Source organism: Vigna unguiculata, chromosome 2, assembly GCF_004118075.2.
Source record: "Vigna unguiculata cultivar IT97K-499-35 chromosome 2, ASM411807v1, whole genome shotgun sequence".
Taxonomy (NCBI): domain Eukaryota; kingdom Viridiplantae; phylum Streptophyta; class Magnoliopsida; order Fabales; family Fabaceae; genus Vigna; species Vigna unguiculata.
Genome location: NC_040280.1, coordinates 28,254,232 through 28,275,089, shown reverse-complemented (window position 1 = coordinate 28,275,089; position 20,858 = coordinate 28,254,232). Strand labels below are relative to the sequence as shown.

The 20,858-nt window shown below is 30.6% G+C and overlaps 2 protein-coding genes, 1 long non-coding RNA gene and 1 other non-coding gene across 5 annotated transcripts; 2 read left to right on the top strand and 2 right to left on the bottom strand.

Annotated features, from left to right (window-relative positions):
* Positions 1-343: 343 nt before the first annotated feature.
* LOC114173324 lies at positions 344-1,195 on the bottom strand. Of its 2 annotated transcripts, none has more exons than XM_028057625.1 (3): positions 960-1,195; positions 692-819; positions 344-577 (listed from the first exon to the last, which is right to left on the bottom strand). In XM_028057625.1, the coding sequence occupies exons 1-3, from the start codon at positions 1,133-1,135 to the stop codon at positions 558-560; spliced, it is 324 nt and encodes a 107-aa protein (XP_027913426.1). In that variant the 5' UTR covers positions 1,136-1,195; the 3' UTR covers positions 344-557. The 2 variants fall into 2 exon arrangements, with proteins under 2 accessions (XP_027913426.1, XP_027913425.1); XM_028057624.1 differs by having other exon boundaries at positions 344-587; positions 960-1,194.
* Positions 1,196-5,920: 4,725 nt separating this feature from the next.
* On the top strand, positions 5,921-8,039 carry LOC114173597. The gene is made up of 2 exons (XR_003602526.1): positions 5,921-6,353; positions 6,441-8,039. It is a non-coding gene; the product is annotated as an uncharacterized LOC114173597 (long non-coding RNA).
* Positions 8,040-15,438: 7,399 nt separating this feature from the next.
* LOC114173503 (protein AE7-like 1) lies at positions 15,439-19,066 on the bottom strand. Its single transcript, XM_028057953.1, has 5 exons — positions 18,872-19,066; positions 18,653-18,758; positions 18,471-18,570; positions 16,275-16,320; positions 15,439-15,896 (listed from the first exon to the last, which is right to left on the bottom strand). Exons 1-5 carry the CDS (start codon positions 18,972-18,974, stop codon positions 15,796-15,798), a joined length of 456 nt encoding a protein of 151 aa, XP_027913754.1. The 5' UTR covers positions 18,975-19,066; the 3' UTR covers positions 15,439-15,795.
* Positions 19,067-20,274: 1,208 nt separating this feature from the next.
* On the top strand, positions 20,275-20,348 carry TRNAI-UAU. The gene has a single exon. It is a non-coding gene; the product is annotated as a tRNA-Ile (tRNA).
* Positions 20,349-20,858: the final 510 nt, after the last annotated feature.

Genomic DNA, 20,858 nt, shown 5'->3' with positions numbered 1-20,858 from the left:
TTATTTCTTTATTCTCTCAAATATATTCTTGACCTTTTCTCTCCCTCTTTAATTTCTCAATTTATTTTTTGTAATTTTAAAATTTTCATTAGTTTTATTCCTCTCCAGGAAACAGTCACTATCAATCTTTCAACTGCCCCTCTAATTCAGTCAATTAAGGGAACGATGAAAACAATTTTAAAAAATAGATACCTAGTTCAGTTTACATCGAAAAAAGACTACCGTGTTGTGCAAGAAGGAAAAAGATAATATATATACAGGTCATATGATTTAGCTATATGATTTGTTTTATATGATATACTTGTGAAGGGGGAAAAATGGTCTGACAAATCATGTTGCTCCGAGTCACTGAAAAAATCAATGCGTGCACCACAAAGAAGATAACAACAATACATAATACAACAGTCTATTTTGGTTCCAAGTTAAAATCCAAACAGAGCAGAAAAGTAAAAATGAACAACAACAATATCATAGCATGTTACATGGATAAATCCCTCCTCATAGATAACCTAATTATGCGTTGGCACTGGGCTGATTCCTCGCTTTTTCCTTCTCCTTCACCTCACTTCCCTGCGTCCTGTCATAAGCTTCATGCATATACATACCAAAAAAAAAAAGCCAATAATTAAGACAAAAGAGAAAAAAAACACAGGAAGAAATTATACATTCATGTATGATAAGAAAACTAAACCTGGGTGATTTTCATGTATGCACTCATCCGTCTTAGGCATGCATTGTTTTCCACCATAAATTCCTCCAAACCCTTCTTCATCACACCTCGTAGAGTACCCTTCCCCAAACGAATGAGACATCGCATCTCTTCATAATATTCATCATAATTAACTCATTTCAGTATAATCAAGAATCCAGTGATTATCTTTCACTTATCGTCTAATCTAAGATCATATAAAATGCGACTCATGATGTGTTATAGAATCAAACATGTTGTTTGAACTCACCCATGTTTAGTTTCCTCACTAGGTTTCTGACTCTTGTCCATGTTATGATCTCTGCTGTTACTATCAGGTTTGGTGCAGAATCTGACTGCAGAAGCTTCCCGACCGAGGTTGGAAGAGAGGGAGCGTGGGAGTGAAACGTGTTGATAGGTTAAAACCGTTTTGATGGAGTGAAGCATTGCTTTTTCTATTTTGAGATGAATGGATCTTGTGATAGTCCTATAATTTCGAACAGTGCAAATCCTATTAATCCTCTGGTTCACATGCTTCAGAAAAAACATGAAGCAGTTTCATGACATGACATGTGGTGTGCTTTGGACGCTTGTCCTTCTCACAGACCCTCACGTGTCGCGTTGAGGCTGTTGAGCCTTCTGCATGCAAAGAATATTTCAATTCATTGTGTAACAACTCATAAACGCCACGTCCATCACTGTGAAGAATATGTATTCTATTCTAAATGCTTCTTTCTTTCTTGGTATGCAAAGAGTTCAAATTCATGGCTTTCTGTATTTGTTTGTAAATTGCAATTATAAAATAAGACATCCATGGATCGGCTTGACTGAACTAAGACAAGTTGCAGATGATCTCATTCTGATTTACCTTTGTGTTCTCAAACAAAAATGTTAAAGAATTCAGCTTGATGAGTTGGGGTGAAATATTAAAAGTATAAAAATCTGGAAACTTCCCAATATACCTAGATGGATAAATTTTAATACCTCAAATTCACTATTGAAGAAAAAAAAAAAGAGTAACTGTTTTTACACACTCAATTTTAAGGATTAAAAACATTATTTTTTTTCTCAGTAGTATCTTACTGAAATATAATTAAGTGTACAAACTTTAAATAAATATACTCTTGTTTACATGCTTTGATAACTAATTAATATGCGTATAAGTTTATTTTAATGAAAACAAAAATATATACTATTATCGTTTCTCATTAAAAAATTATAAACAAAATAATTCTATTTGAAGGGATAAAATATCTAGGACAATTCTTTTCCATCGTTAGTTTGTCACGACTTATAATTTTTCATATATAGTTTGTTTATTTTATTCAATGTGGGATTTTGATTATTCTTCTTTCATATGGTGACTCTTTTTTTGGTTATGGTTATGTGGTCAGTAACCTAAACCATTGGTTATAGTCATAGTAGAGATTGTGATTCTAGATATATGAGACATTAGTCTTACACATGTAAGGCATTTGATACCACTTTTACCCCAAAATCTTAAGGAAATAGTGTTATAGGTTTTTATTTTTATGTATTGTTTAACTTTGTTTATTCTATCCAACGTACTTTGACTTATACTTGGACTATTCCCAACAAACGCGAGGCAGTCCATCTTTACCTTTGACCCTAGATTACTCGTCTCAACCTTCAGCACGAGACAGTCTATCTTGATCTTCAGCCCAAAGACAGTCCATCTCAAATTTCATCCTATAACGGCCTGTTACAACCTTCGACCTGGATCAGTTTCGTCTCAATCTGTGGTCTAAGATGACTCGACTTAATTTAACTTTTGACCCAGGTTGAAAATGTTGACTTTAAAAGTTAATTAAAATTTTGTAGTATACCAAACTTATATTTGTTCCAACTCTGACCTACTTTGAGATGGAGCATAGGAAGTTCGAGATTTTTTTTGTTCCCTTGTTCAATAACCCCTAAAAGGTTGCTTATTCAAACGCTCATGAATCAGATTGAAAAATTCTATTCAAGCCTATCATAAGTTGCATAAAATTGTTGAGTCCAGCCTAGCAGGATTGAAAATTAAACCTTTGAGATAAAGCAAAATGTTGCATAGCAACGAACAATGGAGAAATTGTCAAACCCTTTTCGGACAAAGAGTGCCACTTACATTTGAAGACCCTACATGCTACACGGGTTGCACACTCAAGGCATAGGATGTCGGATACCCATGCAATCAATAAGCATACACTCAACTTTTGAAAGAGGCCAAAAATAATTTCGCGATCTTATGAGGGAGATTGAAATAGTCGATTGATCATGGTTATAAATTCTAGATTCTACATTTCTTTAGTTCGTATATAGAATTATATTTATCAGTGTGTGTATGCATAAGAGATAGAGAGGGAATTTAGTACTATAGGTAAAAAGTTTAACGTACATTTTTAGCATTATGACAAATATTTTTCTTTTCTATGGATATTCTTCACTACCATTAGGGTGATGTAGATCGGTTCTTGTAAATAATGATTTTTTAACATTTAATATAGTTATATGCTTAAATCAAAATTATTAATTGTTAAATTGGAACTGCTTCTAGTTAAATGATTCACGAATTATAATTATGGTTTTACTTGCACCTTATATGCTGACAAAAATATATAAACCCATCACTTTTATATGGTTAAGATATTTTTCTTAAGATAATTTATTTTATTTAGATAAATACGTACGTATGGATTGTTTAATAATTATATTAGGATTATTGGTACACTTTTGTTTTGAGGTATAATTTAATCTATAGTCTATAAGTTAATTTCAACCACACCTAAATAAGTTTTGCTTTATTGGTTTACCAAATGGTTGGATTGAAAATATCACAAAATCTTCAAAATCCGTACTTAGTTAGGATAGGAGTTAAAGTGAGTCTGGTTCAAGATTAATAAATTCTTACATATTTTTTCATATTTATAATATTTTAGATTACAAGTTGATTTCAAATATTTTTTATTAATTATAAATTGATATTTTTAGTTATTTGAACTTAATAAGAAAGTCATTGTCCAATTCAACTTATCTGAATATATCAATCTTAACTAACTTGGTTTTGTCCCGACTCAACATTATCTTATTTGAGTTTGACTTTTGTAACCTAACTAACATGACATGTTTGAACTTGGTTCAACATTAGCCTAACATGGATCCAACTCAACTCATTTTGATGTGCATCCAACTCAACTCAATTAAAGGTGAGTTTGGCTCAACTCAACCAAAGGTGAGTTCAACATGATTCGATCCAAGTTGGGCGAATCAACTTAGCTTGATGTGGACTCAGCTAAACTAAGGTCGAGATGGATTGGACTCAATTTAGCCAAGATGGCCCAGACTCAACTTGACAAAGACAGGTTAGACTAAACTTGACCAGGTGGACTCGAGTGAACTTGACCACATGTGGGCTCAACCGATTCAACCAATGGTAAGTTTGGTTCTACTCAACTTGAGGTGGGCTCAACTTAACTAGGCATAAGGTGGGTTTTACCCGACTCAATCCATTGTGAACCTGAATCTATTCAATCTGATGTGGGCTTATAACCCAGTCGAATGTGAGTATAACTTGAGTACTATAAATAAAATGTTCATATAAGATTGATAATACATGATTACAATCTATCCTCGAATTAATCTTAACTTAAATATCAAAGTGTCAAACTATCCGATAAAAAACAGAAAAAAAAATAATATAAAGGTGGAAACACCAAAAGTTGAAAATGTCAAACAGATTATAAAAATAACTTCAAAATTGTAATATTTATATTTTTAAATTATCAATGTGTCTCATGATAAATAATAATTCAAAAGAGTAGTAATCGATTTTCTTTTTTTCTACTCTTCCACGAATTAAATTAATATAAAATAATTATAATTAATTTAATGAGAAAATATGAAGTAATATTGAAAAATTAACTTTTCTTTAACTGCATAATTAATCAAACAAATATATGATTTTTTATGCAAAGTAATGACATATAATTTATCTCTATTATATTTAAATAAATTCCCGTTACCATTATATATTAAATTTTTATTTTGAGTATTTAATATATTATAAAGTTATAGTTTAAGATTTTTTTTAAAACACGCTTATTTATTGTTTTTATTATTATACTAATAAAAACAGCATGAGTGTTATTTTTCTATTGTAATAAAAAAATAAAAAACTATTATTATTATTATTATTATTATAAAATTGAATATATATTATTTTTATAATTTTATTTTAAGTGGTTTATAATTATTTTATAAATAATATTTTAATTAAAAAATAGTTAACTTTGGAATAAATTAAAAAATATATATTAAGGTTAAACAAACTTTTATTTAAAAATAATATTGATATAATAATTATTTTAGTTTAAAAAATTATTTAAAAATAAAATTAGAAATAAATATTATAAAAAAAGTCAGTTTATATATTTTTTATTTCTTAGTATTTTTTGTTATAATAGGAAATTAATTTTCTTTCCTATATGATAATACATTGGTCAACACAAATAAAAAAAAACAGCTCAATACATATTATTATCCATCAATATTCTAAATTGCTTCAGCTTAACCCAAGGTACGAAAGATTCATTTAACATACATCAATAATGGATAATAACATACATTCAAACTAAATTATTAAGTTTATTGAGTATTGATAATGAACAAATATTGATTAAATCCTCAAAATAAAATTAAAGTGTGTTCCCTTCATTTCTTTTAAATATTCTTTTAAGATTATTTAAAAACCAATGAATTTTGGTCACTTTCATAAAATATTTATAATTTTTTATTTATATTTTGAGATCACAATAAAAATAAATATATATAAAAGCTAATTAAGAATACATGAATGATAAAAATATATATAATTAAATGATAATTAATATTTTTCTAAGATAACAGTTTAAAAAACATTTTTAAAAATATAATATTTAAAATAAAATAAATTAAAAACCTATAAACTTATTTAAGTTTAATTCATAAACAAATAAAAAAAGTTGTTGACCTGGTCAGTCAACAAAATACTATTTATTATTTAATATATGTAGGAACGTAAGGATAACGCAATCTGAGGCCACATCGTGCGTAAGGACCACGCGACCTTGAAAAGTTGGAAGCCAGCGCGTCATTGCCGTCCTTGTAGGGTTAAACACCAAACCGCCATTGTGCTGATCTTCTTTTACAAAAATACCCCTCTATTATTGTAAAGAGACAGATAACAAACAGCTTTGCCCCACCGATAAATGAGCCGCACCTAACATTACACGTCACAGAATCCCCACCGTCAACACAATCAATCTCAGCCGTCCGATCCCAGAATTCCATTATAAAAGAAACCTTAGGGTTCTCTATTTTCTCTCATTCAGCGCCTCTTCTTCTCAGCCTTATCTTCATAAACTCTTTTGCCATACCTACTCTCTGCAATTTCAGATCTATTCTTTTCCTTACCTCCGATGCTTCTTTCGTCACCGGATCGGGATGGATCTGATCAAGATCTACACGTCCATGGTAGTTTCGGCCTGGTTCGATCAACTTCATGTTGGGATTATGCTCCGGTTAGGTTCGGTCTTACGTTATTAGCGTCTTGATTTGTTATCTTCAATTTATATTATCGGCGTTTTTCATAGATCCGATGCATGGAGGCATAGATCTATGCATAGAGGTTTGCGCTTCTTGTTCGTCTTGCTTGTGTCGTGGGAGAGTCCTTTGGTCTTTGTATATGCCAAGCCTCTTGAGGTGTTTTTTGCAGGTAGATAATCCATGGAATGAAAGCTGATCCAACTATAGATTGATGGATCCATTTGCCGATGCTCCTTCGATCGTTATGTATGGATGCTTGTATCGGATGATTTGGATTGTTGAAGAAGCAGTGTTACTTGCTAGGCTGCATATGTTGCTGGTCTCAGATGTAAAATTATTGTATGATGTGAAGCTTTCAGGTGGAAATATGTGGATGTAGGAGATTTCGGGATGAATGACCTCAAAACGCTGAGTCGTTTGGGGTTGGGAGTCCTGAGTGATCTTGTCATCCGACCTTTGCCATGTCAGGTGCGCTTGCTTGGCAGGTCAAATAATTGTTAATAAAAAAAGTTTTGTTGGTTTCGGGAGAGATCGCACGGGAGTTGCCCGGGATCTCTCCCTCGTGTGGTGTGTGCTGTGCTCTCTTTCGTTATGCCTTTTATTATTACCTTTCTCTGTCGCTCCACTCCGTTATACATCTCTGCACCAGAGGGATTCAACAGAGGATTCGCTTCAACCAAAAGGTATTATTTATCAATTTACAATCAAAAGGTTAGATATTTCAATTCAAATAATTAAAGATAAGATAACAACCGTATACTTGTTTTTAAAATTTAAACAGCATCGTTCCAGGTTCAGTAGTCAACAGATCGAATAATTTGTGTCATCTTCCGTTAATTTGATTTAAAAGGTTGGTAATGTGAATAATGTCAATCTGAGCTTTTTGGTAATCTTATAGGCAGAAGATGCTAGGTGGAGTTCATCAGTAGTTACATTCTAAAAGGTAAAACGGGGTCTTTGTTTTCGAAGGTATTTTAATTATGAATTATTTATTTTAAGCAGTCATTAAGCCAGTTTTCATGAATCAACGATGGTACTCGATACTATTAACGTCGATCCATGCCTATTTAATAATTACTTCCTCATTATTACTGTCTTATCTATAAACGTCGATTCATGCTTATTTAATAATTACTTTCTTCCTTATTACTGCCTTATCGAATAAAATAATGCTTTATTGAAATAGCGCAGCAGTACTATTGTCATTTTGTTAATGTTCATTATTGTTTTATTTCACTTGAGGTGGGTTAATCTGGTGACATCTGCTTATAAAGATTGATCACATGTAGTATTGCCGGTTTAGTACCATATACTTGTAAATTTGATAACATGTAATAAGTTCAGCTTCGGCAGTCAATATTTGTAATGCAGAAATAGCTTATTTTCAAAGCGAATTATTTGAGGATTGTAGCATTGTTAAGCTTTGCCAATGAGATCTTCTGGCCAACATCGAAGTATCCGTCTTCAATTAAGTAAAGACGCTATATGGCTTCCGCTGGGGAAATATCACGGGGTAGGAGAATGCGATTATGATGAAATTATCTTGTGGATTGCAGAAGATTCTGATCTATGCTTGTATTTTTAACGTGAAGATGATTTCGGCACTCTACACGGAAAGTATATATTTCTTCCAATTTAATTTAGTTTGCATTCATTTTCCGAATTGAGTTGCGATGTTGTTATTGTTGATAAATCATGTTGTCAGTAGTACTGTTCAAAAATTCAATTATTAAGTTATTTTAATACTACCGTTATTTTGTTTATGAAACCTAGGTAGTATATATTTATAGTTATTTGTTAGAGAAAACTTATTAAGATACTGCTTACTGCACTTAATTTGTATTATCGTCAATTGGTTACACACATGAAAGGCTAATTCATGTTGTCAGTAGTACTGTTCAAAAATTCTATTATTAAGTTATTTTAATACTACGGTTAGTTATGTTTATTTATGAAACATGGATAGTATATATTTATAGTTTTGTTAGAGAAATCTTATTCAGATACTGCTTACTGCACTTAATTTGTGTTATCTTCAAAGATAAAATCAGCTGTGTTTGCCATTAAACTTTTGGTTTCTGCCTTACATATGAGTTATCTAATCAATTTATCTGCTATCTTTATAATGCGGAACTTTTGATTGTCAAGGTGCTTGTGCGCGTTGTGTTGATTAATTCGTAGGATGGCTTATGTTTTTCTATCTTGTTGAAGAGTTATAAGTATGTTTCTTGCTAGTATTATTTAGGAATTTATGTCCCAATTATCTATCTTTTGTATTCTCAAATTTTTTACACCATAATCAATATTTTTCTAGTGTAATCAAAATATTATAATGTTATTGACCGACAATATTAAATAAAAGAATATTCTATTTAAAATTAGTAATATTTATAATTTTGGAGCCAGTTGAATGATGTGCCATAATTACTATTAAAGGCGAGCATTCACTTCCTCAATCGATTAACGTCAATATTGCCGAAAATAGCTTTTGTTTTGGAGATGTTAAAAATAGTTGTTACTTTTTAATTACTGTTTTTTATATATTAATAAAATTACTCTTGAAATGAGAAGTGGAATTATGAAAAAATTATATCATGGAAGTAGAATGTTTGCCGAGTAACCCAAGTCGTTGGCTAAATTTTTTGGCATATTTGAAAGTATAATTACTGAAAGCCATATTTTATTATATACATTATACACAAAGTAAAACTTGTTTTTCAACCTGAGACCTTATTTTCTGAATATAATGAAAGTTAGTTGTGTTGGATGTTTGTCTTGTTTAAGAAGGGTAGTTTTTTGGTAGTTATAATTGTAATTATTTAATTGAATGATAGATCTGTAAGCTCAAAACGGTAGAGCGATCAGAGCATTTCGTCTAATGGCGACCTTATGCTCTGGTAGGATGGTGGTTCGAATCCACCCTGATCTGATTATAATGCTTGATCTAGATTTGTATATACTTGTGCTTTTTTAACTTAGTATAAGGTAAGTAGATGGCAATTTTACACGAATTACTTTTTTTTTTTGGTTTAGTTTCGCTTTTGATTTTGAAGGTTTTCGTAGATGCTTCTTATGTTCCTATTTTATTATAATTTAGCCAAAAGTGAAAATGAAAAACTGACAGATTATTTTAAGAAATAATGAAATGTGATTAAATTTATTAAAAAATTGGTATATTATCACTTTTACATAAATTTTGAATATAAAGATTAAAAGGTGTTTGGTACTCTTTAAGGTAGAGTTTTCTTAGCTATTTAAATTTTAAAATAGTACTTTTAAGGCTCTTTTATTTAGAAAAAGAAAATAGTGCTTTAAAATTATAAATTGATACCATCCTTTTGCATTCAAATTAAATGTGAAATGTTTTATCTTTTTTAATATGCTTTTAATGAAAGTAATAATACCACCCTTTTACATTTATAACATAAATTGATTTTAAATTTATAAAAATGAAATACGCTGTATGAAATTAGTTTGAATTGGAAACATTTTTAAACATAGAAGTGATTTTGAAGAAACAGAAAGTACAAGGGGTAGAAAATTTCGCTCTTTAATACCGGAGTGTATTATTTTTCTTGGTTTTATTATTTTTTAATTAATTTTAGTTATATATTTCACTAATAATGTTGATTAAAAAAACGGTGTGATTTTAGTTATATATTTGAAGAATTGAAAAACATTTTTTTATTAAACAATATTATTTGTTAATCTAAAAACACGTAATTACTTTTATTATTTGTATTTGTAAATAACTCTTACATAAATAAAAATTTTCCGTTTTAAAGAAAGTTATATATTTTAAAACCACTTTCTTTAAATTATCTACAAATTTAATTAGAACTTATTATCATGTAATAATAAGTCATTTTTCATTTGATAAAATAATTTAATTTTATCAACCATCTCGTAAACATTCTTTGCAGAAAATAATGTATTTAAATTTGTTTACAATAATATTTTTATTTTTGTAGAAAATTATAGTTTATTAAAAATTTGAAGTGTATTGTGTACTTAAAATGAATGTTAAATATTGGTAAATTTACGAAAATTATTACAGAATTTCAATTTCTCTTGAAAATGTCAGAATTTCGAAACTCTGCTCTGTGCCGTTCATTGTATACTGGTTCGTATCTTGTCTACATTCATTTATTCTCTTATCAGATTTAGGTTTGATTACATCAATTTATCTTTCTACTTTGATTTCATTGATTTTCCTTGAATTGATTTATTCATGAAGGACTTTGATACCGATTTGTTTCACTGTCTGATTCTTGAGTCAAATGTAAAAGTGAGACTGAAATTAGATTCCCAGGGCGAAAGCAAGGTCTCAATGATAACAATGTTATATTATTAGTTATATACCTAAATCCTCCCAGTTCAATTCATATCTTCTGCATAGTTTCTGTTAGGAATGTGTGAATGTTCATAAATAACATGGATACAGGATAACAAATGCTTTCGTTACTTTAAAATTATAATAACTTTATGTTAAAATTTTGGTTTAATTTAGTCTTTCAATTTTAAAATTTTGGTTTAATCTAGTCTTTCAATTTTAAAAATGGATAAATTTAATTATTTTAATCCAATTTTGTTTAGTTTATTTGATATTTTAAATTGTTCTTAAGCTACACTAAAGCGGAAATGTGTCAAATAGTATAAAATAAAACTATCATTAAAAAAACTTTTGAAATGTCAAATAAAATTAACAAAATTTGATGAAAATAACTAAAGTTACATATTTATAAAGTTAGAGAACTAAATTAGATAAATTTTTTTAAAAATGAACTAATTCCAATTTACCTTAAAAAGTAAAAATATATTTAATATTTGTTTATACAGAAACACACAACACATTATATTGTATAGGATTCAAACAGCCTTTTGTTTACGGAAGAAATTGACTAGAGGTATTAGGATGTTATATGAAGTTTTTGGGTTGCTTTTAAATCGACTACTTTTTTGTTTATGTATATTTGCACTGTTTCTATTTATTTTTTGCTATAAATTAGCAAAGGTTGTGATTGTTCATTGAAGATGTTAATGTAAGTGATACAATTTGTTTGTGGAAGAGGGTATGGAGCTCAATCCTCGTATGTGTTGATGCTAGGATGCGTTAGAAAATAAACTTTGATAGTAACGATAAGGTGTAATTATTTACTCGTTTTTTTTTCCCCAGAATTATTATAAGGGTTAAATATGTTTTTGGTCTCTCAAATTTCAGTAAAATTTGAAATTAGTAATTCTTCAAAATTTTTGACCAATTTAGTCATTCATTTTTTAAAAATGCGTGAATTTAGTCATTTTAACCAATTTTTATGAAGTTTATATGACGTTTTAAGTGTATTTCATGATAGTATTTGAATTATTTACTTATTTACACCGTTCCACACATTTTTGCTTCAATGTTAATTTAAATATTATCATAAAATGCATTTAAAATGTCAAATAAAGTTAACAAAATTTGGTAAAAAGAACTAAATACATGCATTTCTAAATATGAAAGACTAAATTGGTATATAAAATTTTAAAAAGAGACTAAATTCAAAATTCACTGAAACTTGAGAAATCAAAAACATATTTAACCTAATGTCAAGATTAGAAAGTGATTGCTTAATTGAATTTGAATGTATTACAATAGACTCTAATTTAATTTGAATATCAATTTTTAAAGTATTTTTCTTTTAATTTCTTAAGTTCATTTTTTTAAATAATAGTGTTGTTTAGCATCAATCGACTTTCGTAAGTAAATTTCGCAAAAATAAACTAAAAATAAAGACAAAAGGAAGGTATACAAAGACTAAAGTGAGAGAGGTCGTAGTTTTTTTAAAGAAAAAAAAATGTCATTTTGGTCTTTGAATTTATACCATATTTTTACATTAATTTCTAAAATGAAGAAAAAAAAAAGTCTTTTCAAAGTATGATTCAAAAGTATCATATCAATTCAAAATTAAAAAAAAATGTGACCAGAGTATATTTATATAATAAATTGATAATAAAAATTAAGTTCATGAATTTATTTATATGTTAAAATCTTATTTGACATATTTTAGTACCAAACATCAATGTAATAAACCGCTTAAAGAGACGAAAGTGGTTAATTACTATTTTTGTAATCTTTTACACTTAAAATGATAAAAAAAAAACTCACGTAAAGTTATTTTAAGTGCTCTCACTTTTTTATATATTTTTTTTACAATTTTTTCAAAAATAAATCATATCATTAATAGTTTTTTACATGCGTGTTTAAATTCAGAACATACTATTTGTAGAGCAGAGCAGAGGGACTTTCTCACGCATACATGATTTAATTTCAAGTTAAAAAATTAGATTTATACATTCTTGTAGTTTTTAAGATTCGGAATAAGTTTATTTTGGGTCTTCAAATTTAAAACCAACTTTTTTAGTATTTGTAATTTCAGAAATCTTATATTTCAAATATAATTAAAAAATACATTATATTCAGATCAATAAATATTTATTTCAATGTATTTAAATATGAAATATTTGGACAGAAAAATTCAATATTTATTTTAAATTATATGAATTAAGAATATCAATTTTAAACATGAAAGACAAAATTAAACTTTAGTCCAAGAAATTGAATAATGTTTTAAGTTAAATATTTTAGGTTTAAATACCTTTTTCATCCTATCCTATTTTTGTAGTGTTTGTTGCGGATGATCCTCATCTTGAAGTAAAATGGTCCTCATTTTTACCGAATGTTTAAAATGGTCCTCATTTTCGCAATTCGTGTTTTATTTGGTCATTTTCTGTGACGTCGTTTAAATCAGTAACGGAGCACACTATACATGTGACACTGTTTGTATTACGTTGCATCATGGTGTTACTACTGTACAGGGGTGGTAATTTAGAAACCATGCAAAACATCACAACAATCCAAGCATAAACAAACCCCAAAATAGAATTACGAAAACCCTAAGCAAAAACAACCCAGAAAACCCTAAACCCACCTACCTCGTTGATGATGATTAAGTGGAAAATTGAGATGAAAAGCGCGACTACAATCCAATGATGAAATGACAATTATTAGCTGTTTCCTCTAAATCCGAGCTCAAGAAAGACGAAGATGAAGAAATCGCCTCCAACGAGGAAGAGCGCGACTGCAATCCAACTCAAGACCTAATTGCAAAATTTCTCCCAAATTGAAAAGTTAACGTTAATTAGCATCTGCGAAGTACATGTAACACACTCCAATACAACATAGTACAAACAGTGCCACCTGTACAGTAATCTGTTACTAATTTAAACGGCATCACAGGGAAAGACCAAACAAAACACGAATTGCGAAAATGAGGACCATTTTAAACATTCAGTAAAAAATGATGATTATTTCAAACATTCTATCAAAATAAAGATTATCCACAACAAAAACTACGAAATTGAATAAGAAAAAAGTATTTAAGCCGATATTTTAACTGCAATCGTAAGAGTTAACATTATCCGATTGGTAATCTTATATTCTTCAGATGACAGAACAATTTAACAAGACAACTCAAATCTTAGATGACTACACTAATTTCCACAAAACATAACAGATATTCCTTCACTAATTTCTCTGTTATAATCACTGAATTATGAATCTGCAGAATGTTAACATGTACAAGACGAACTGACACAGAAAAGCAAAGATGAATCCCAAAAGTAAATATGAAACAACACAGAGAAGATTCGATTACAAATCCTTGAAACACAAAAACCAGAAAGAAACAAAACACATATCACCATCCCTGAATTGGCCACCGTTTATCTGGATCGGGAAGCCAAGAAGAGCGTTTCTTCTCCTTCTTTACCACCCTCTCCGCCACCTTATTAGGCTCTTCCTGGGGAGATGAAATTCTCGCAAAGGAGAAAACTTTACCAAGAAGCCCCGCACCCCTTTTATTTTTCTTGTACTTTTCACTGAAATCATGTTCACCACTTAGCCTCACCGACTGAGAGATTCTCTCGTAGCCACATTCCGATGTTACATATTCTGATGAAAACGGTATTCGGTGTGACTTCGACAACCTGAAACTTCTGCTGAACTCCATCAACCTAGACTTCTGGTCTGTTATTTTCTGTTTGGTTCCAAAATTGGTTGAGTTCCTGGAATTATGGTACTCGGGAAATGGTGGGATGATTAATTGTTTTGGAGATTTCTACATTTATTTGGTTGGAGATTCTTTCGTCTGAAAAGGAAATAGAGAGTCAGTTCTGGAAGGATATTATTCAATTGATGCGTCCCAATCCGCACTATGCGTAATGGGGGTTGATTCATTGATTGATGTGACTTTAGTGTTTGCAAAATATTAAATATAGTAATACATTAATACATATCGCTTTGATCCATGCTCTGTTTTGCTTAAATTGTTGGCTTTGACTTTTTCCGGGTGGTGGAATTCAATCCTCAAAATCAAACATTGTGTTGCCGAGTTGACGATAGGAAAAGCAAGTCTAAGGAGAATGAAATGTTAGACTGGATCATGGAGGTTCAGACTCAAGTCTTGCCTTCAGACCTTGGTCTGAAGAATTCAGAAAAATTACGATCTTAAAAGTGCAATTATAATCTAGAAATTAGTTGCCAATTCTGATTGAACTTTTTTATTCAGTAAAAAAATACAAATATGATGCGTTTAAGGTTTCGTTCGCCACCATTGATATTCCATCTCAAAATTCACAATGTTCCAATTACCGAAGTAACCTCAAAGTGATCGAGTGCATTACATACATCCTGTGATGTGTTATGATTGACTGTAAGATTGGTATCAAGAGCTAAGTTGCAAGAGGCTAAGAGGAGTATGAAGAAAAAATCGGGCTCACGCCTCAGCAATTGATGACATGATATCCTCAAAAGCTACGAAATTTATTAGCCCATGTTTACAGGCTAATAATGTGTTTCTAAACGTGCCCTTATCGTGAATCATGGATGTGCCTTACCTGTCATTGAGCAACCTCACATCACGAAAAATAAAATCCATTTTTCTGTAGCAGACGAAACCGCATTGACCATATATGTCAAACGTATGTGACATAGGAAATCATAGGTTGCGGTACCAGAATGTTTACGAGACAAACAGCACTTGGAGAAGCATCGGCATTAAATAGCAAGAGACAGCAAAACAACGCGGCCAACTCAATTAAAATAATTAAACATGATGCGACATATATCTGTAAATATAATTATCCTTTGTCACGGAAAAGATATAATGCTTAATTTCCACCAAAACAAATTAAACGTCATGGCATGAACTATGAGTGGTAAAGACCGGGTCAACCCATAAAAAAGACTGTTTCAGCACATTCTGTAGTGGAAGGTACAAAGGTATGACATGATGATGCCTAACTTGATCTACATACATTATCACATGCTACATCCAATGTGAAGAAGTTGGGAGTCGAAGAGATAAAGCCTCTCGAAAGGTACACACCATCCAACTAATTTCCATACATATGGACTACTTTTTATAACATCATAAGAGGTAAATGCCCTGTACAATAGTTATTGATGTATTATGTCTCGTTGCTCACAGTTCATTGGAGTAGAGGCACTCATCCACAAGCTGGCGGAGGTTGGGATTCTCCAAGGCAGCAGCAACTCTTTCTTTATCATTTAACTGCTTGTTGACTGCAAGAGGAAGATTTCAAGAATTATTATGTTGTAGGAAGAAAGGAATCCAAAGGAAACTGTTGTTTCTCAGTGAGGTACAGGGGTAAAGTAAAAGTGTCATGAAGTTGACGGGCATAGTGGTTTCGGAGAGGAAAAGGCCTAAATGAGAAGGTTAAAAAGTTGAAGAAAAGAGAGGAAAAGTCTTGATGCTAGGAATGGATCATCTCATTTACAGGACTAGTCATGTTCAAATTCTCTCTTAATAGACATTATATAGATCCTTCTATCTAATAAATGTCCATCAAATCTACAAGATATGAACATGACTAAATCATGTCAAATTTTGCCACGGGAAAAGTCTTAAATGTCGTTATTTTAGCAAATTATAAACCTCACCAGATTCTTCGTCAGCATGAGATCCAGGTGAAACCTTGATGTCCACCTGCCAAAAGAAAAATTAGAATAATGGATGGGATAATTATCAGACAGGAGACAATCTAAGCAGAATAGAAATGAATTTTCAGCATTGAGAACTAAAATCAACATGAAAAGAAAGAAAGCCTGAAGGAGCAAGGGGAACTAACAAACCACCAACCGTAAAAGCCAATCCTAAATGCTTGCAATATATTTGGATGACCACTGTTCTTATCAATAAGAACCAAAACAAAAAAATCAAGCGTAAAACTTAGAAGTTAGCACAAGACAAGGAGATGATAGACCTGTTTTAGAGAAAATAACAAATAACAAGGGACAGAACAAAGCAAGGCAGTAAAGGTTACACTTCACTACAAACAGGTTTGGCAGAAAATGGTGCAGAGGTCTCAGGCAGTGTTTTAGATCAAATGGTGGTATGTGGCAGCCAGCCTCAAAAGTGCTATAGCAGGATAGTAGCTATTATGAAAATTTCTGTCTGGTTTATATAATATAAACTACATATAAATTCTCCAAAATGATAAAAATTACTCAAAATTCAAGTCATTGAGAGACTGGTTGTATAAATTTCTCTATAAACATTCTCAGGAGAGAAAAAAAGCTAAGATCTGTATGTAAAGTAAAATTAACTTGGCACAAACTAATTTATAAAAACCTTCTCATATTAGCTTTTTCTAAAAGTATTTGTAGTGAAATTTATCCAAATAGACTCATAATTAACAATAAAAGTCATAAGTGCTTAAACAAAGGCCACATGTAAATAAACATAAAAAAGTCAAATACAAGTTTACAAGTTAGGAAGCATCAACCGTCATCTTCTAAACCAAAATTTAAATCCCAAAATTAGCCCCCACCCCTCCAAAAAAGTCTTAACTTCTCTGATCATAAAGCTCTTTTCGGAATCAACACATGGCCCTGCTATCCCATCTGATATGGCTGCTACAGCTCTCTATGCTTCTGTATTGCACTATTTAAAACCGTGGTTTCATGGATACACAGAAACTATGGAGAGCAGAGACTGGAGAAAACAAACTGTCACAGCTGGCCATGCTAGGAAATGCTGGAAAAGCGTGAATGTTCCTCTAAAGAACAGTAGGTGCTAATTCATAACAGAGTGCACACAAGTGACTGAGAGTAAAGTCCTAGTTCTGACTAAAAGGAGGGGTAAAAGCCCAAATCCACTCCCAAGACAATGCTATTTCACGGTTAAAATAGGTTTTTTGCAGCTCATTCTTGTAGAACCTGCCTGCTCCAGCCATGATTTTCTGCATTTCTGTCCGCTATTGCAGCCGCTACTTCAAACTCAAATGCTGTTCAGTATATCCAACCCTATTTAATAAGTTAGAATCCAATTCACTCAATGATTATCTTCATTATTCCATCCCCAAGATTCATAACCACTCTGATTCTTGTGGCGTCAAATTCTTGTCAATATGCATAATGGAAATGGACCCAGGTCCCATAACTTATATACGAAGGAAAAGACAAATAAAAATACCTTCTTTATATTTTGATGGAGCGAATATCTTAATATACTGAAATGAAAAAGAAATACAACACTTTTTCCAGGAGATCTGCGTAGGAATAATGCACATTTCACCTTTATCTATCAAACCAAACCAATCACAACACAACAAAATTGACAAATCTGCATAGGTAAAATATTGAACCCGATTCAGATGCGAAGCATTCACGGAGTTAAATCTCGGATACATATTTTAAGGATTAAATATGAGTCCTCTGATCTTCATCCAGTGGTTCACTAAGCTTGACAGAATGCATTTCAAAATTGACATACTTCCTGAATGGTTAAAATCCTTGGGCACATAATTAAAAGTTTGATTTAGAAACTACGACTTAACCATCTTCATCCAACTGTTTTAATTGATTGTGTGAATGCATTAGATTGAAATTCCAGAGAACAGGAAGTTTAAGCCAACAAAAACCTATTCGCTCCATTTATTTTCCAGTTTCTTCTCCCGTTTTTTTCACACTTTACACGTTATCAATTCCCAACAAGCTCTTAAGCTTCAAAAATAAACAAAAAAAGAAAGCAGGATATGCAACCCACAAACAAGACACCTCATACATAACATCATAGATCAACAATTGAGAAAATAAAAAGCATGCAGAAGCGAAAAGGAATAGCAGGGAACAAACTTTGTAATGAGGAGGAAAGTAGTGCTTCAGTTTCACTCTCAGGCAGAGACCAATAACCGTGGCCATGCTACAGTGCTGAACGGTCGGCGTAAACGTTATCCTAAGCAAAGATAATTGAAAAGTGAACAAAACCAATAAATTAATAAATCCTAGAAAGAGAAGCTGAGGAATTTGAAACTCACAGAATTCGGCCTAATTTGTCATCGACGGTGATTGATTCCTCGGACAGAACACTGAGTTGTTCCAAGGAATAAGGATGTTCGGGATCCCGAATATCCCTCACGAAATTTGTCAAAGCGAAGTCAAGGATCTCAAGAGTTTAGCATCAAGTTGACGCGATGACAAGAAATAGCGCAGCCAAAATTTGGAAATGAAAAGCGTAGAAAAGAAAAAAAGGATATCATAAATATCGAGAGGATCAACGGCGTGAGGATCTTCGGAACGAGCGATTCGCTCCTTCTTGGCGTGAACCACGGGGTTTGCATTGATCAGACCCAGCGTCATCCCTTTCTTTCCACTGTCACTCTCACTCCCACGCGCAAAACTCACCAACCATTTCTTCCACTCTTTTCTTTCTTTTACTTCTTAAACCGCCCACCTGCTATAGTTCCTCTATTTTATATATTAAATATCTCAGAAATCTACAAATATTTTAATATTTTTATTTATTAAATAAATATTTAAGTTTTTTTTTCTTTATACAGGTCATTAATTTTCTCTTATTTATTTATTAAATAAATATTTTTGTTTGTCAATTCTTGCAGATTCTCAAAGTTATTGAGTACAAACTGTTTAAACTTTATATCTGACTACCTCAAATTTATGTATTTTCAATAATACTCTCTCTTTTTTTTATTATTTATCTTTACCTCGTTGTTTTTTTGTTTTTTTCTGCTCATCCTTTGGATCCTTTTTCGTATTTCACACCAGACAAAAAAACTTTTGTTTTATTTGCGTTAGTTGCAGAAACTCTCGATAGATTAATGTTCTAACTAACCTATTTTATCCTAGAAACAAGTACAATATATATATATATATATATATATATATATTAATCCCGTGTTCATCTTTTTTAACTGTTAAAATAAAAATAAATAATTTCTTAAATTTATTAAATATACTTATTTTTATTTTAGTTTAAAAATTATTCTTTTAAAAAAGTTAATTGAGTGACACAATTAAATCTATCAAAACACTAATTTAAAAAGTACAAATGGTAAAATAATTATTTATTAAAAAGTAAAATTAAGAATAAAAATGTAGACAGCAAAATAAAATAAGATATTCTTTCTATAGAAATAGATAGATATATAGGTACAGATGAAAAAAACTAAAATGCATTAAAAATAAAGAAGTAAAATAATATGTGTAAAATTTGAAATTAACATTTTTTAAATTTAAAATGTTTATTGTATAACCTAGACAAATAATTAAATCTAAATTTAGTTAAACTTTCTTTTGCTTGCGAAAAATAAAAGCGAAGAAATGAAATAAAAGAGAATAAAAAAGAAAAAAACATTTTGTATTCTTTATTTGATATTAAAGACAAAGAAGATTAATGTTTCTTTAAACCCACAAAGTAGGGAAATAATATTTAAAAAAGTTGTTAAAGATTTAAATAACAATTTAACATAAGTTAATGAACAAAAATATAATTTCATGTTAACGAGTAATTCATAAGGTATCCTGTGTGCGTGTGGCCATTTTGGAAGTTAGTAAAATATGAGTAGGTACGTTTCTTACTTAGATTTAGACTTCGGTGTCACCAATTCATATACTTAATCTATTCTAAAATAAATGTGAAGGTCCCGTAGCTCAGTTGGTTAGAGCGTTGGTCTTATGAGCCGAAGGTCGCGGGTTCGAGCCCCGCCGGGACCAGATTTGATTTTTGTTTGATTTTACTTTTTTTCTTTTTTTTTCCTGGTCTTATTTATTGTAGCTAAGTAGTAAAGAAAATTATTGATGGAGTAATCGATCACATTTAAATATTAAATATTAGATAATATTAAATAGGATGACAAAGCGGACCATTCCGGTCTGTTTTGGTCCGTGCAGTATAATATCAGATTTATTCTTTTGCTTGTCCCATCCCGTTAGTTGTCTACGGGCCCGCATGCTGATTCGCATTTGTGATGAGCAAAATATTTCTTTTTTGAGATGAACAAAATAAAAAAATTATTTATTTTTTCATAATAATTTGTATTCATTTTCTATCGAAATAATTAAAATTAGTCTACTTAGTCAAAGAAAAGAAACAATATCTACGAAAATTATAGCTAAAGCATAATAGCAACATATTACCTGCAAGATACCTAAGAATGCATAAAAAATATTTCATATTAAAAAACTAAATTCATTATCTTATATACAATGATTATACATAATAAT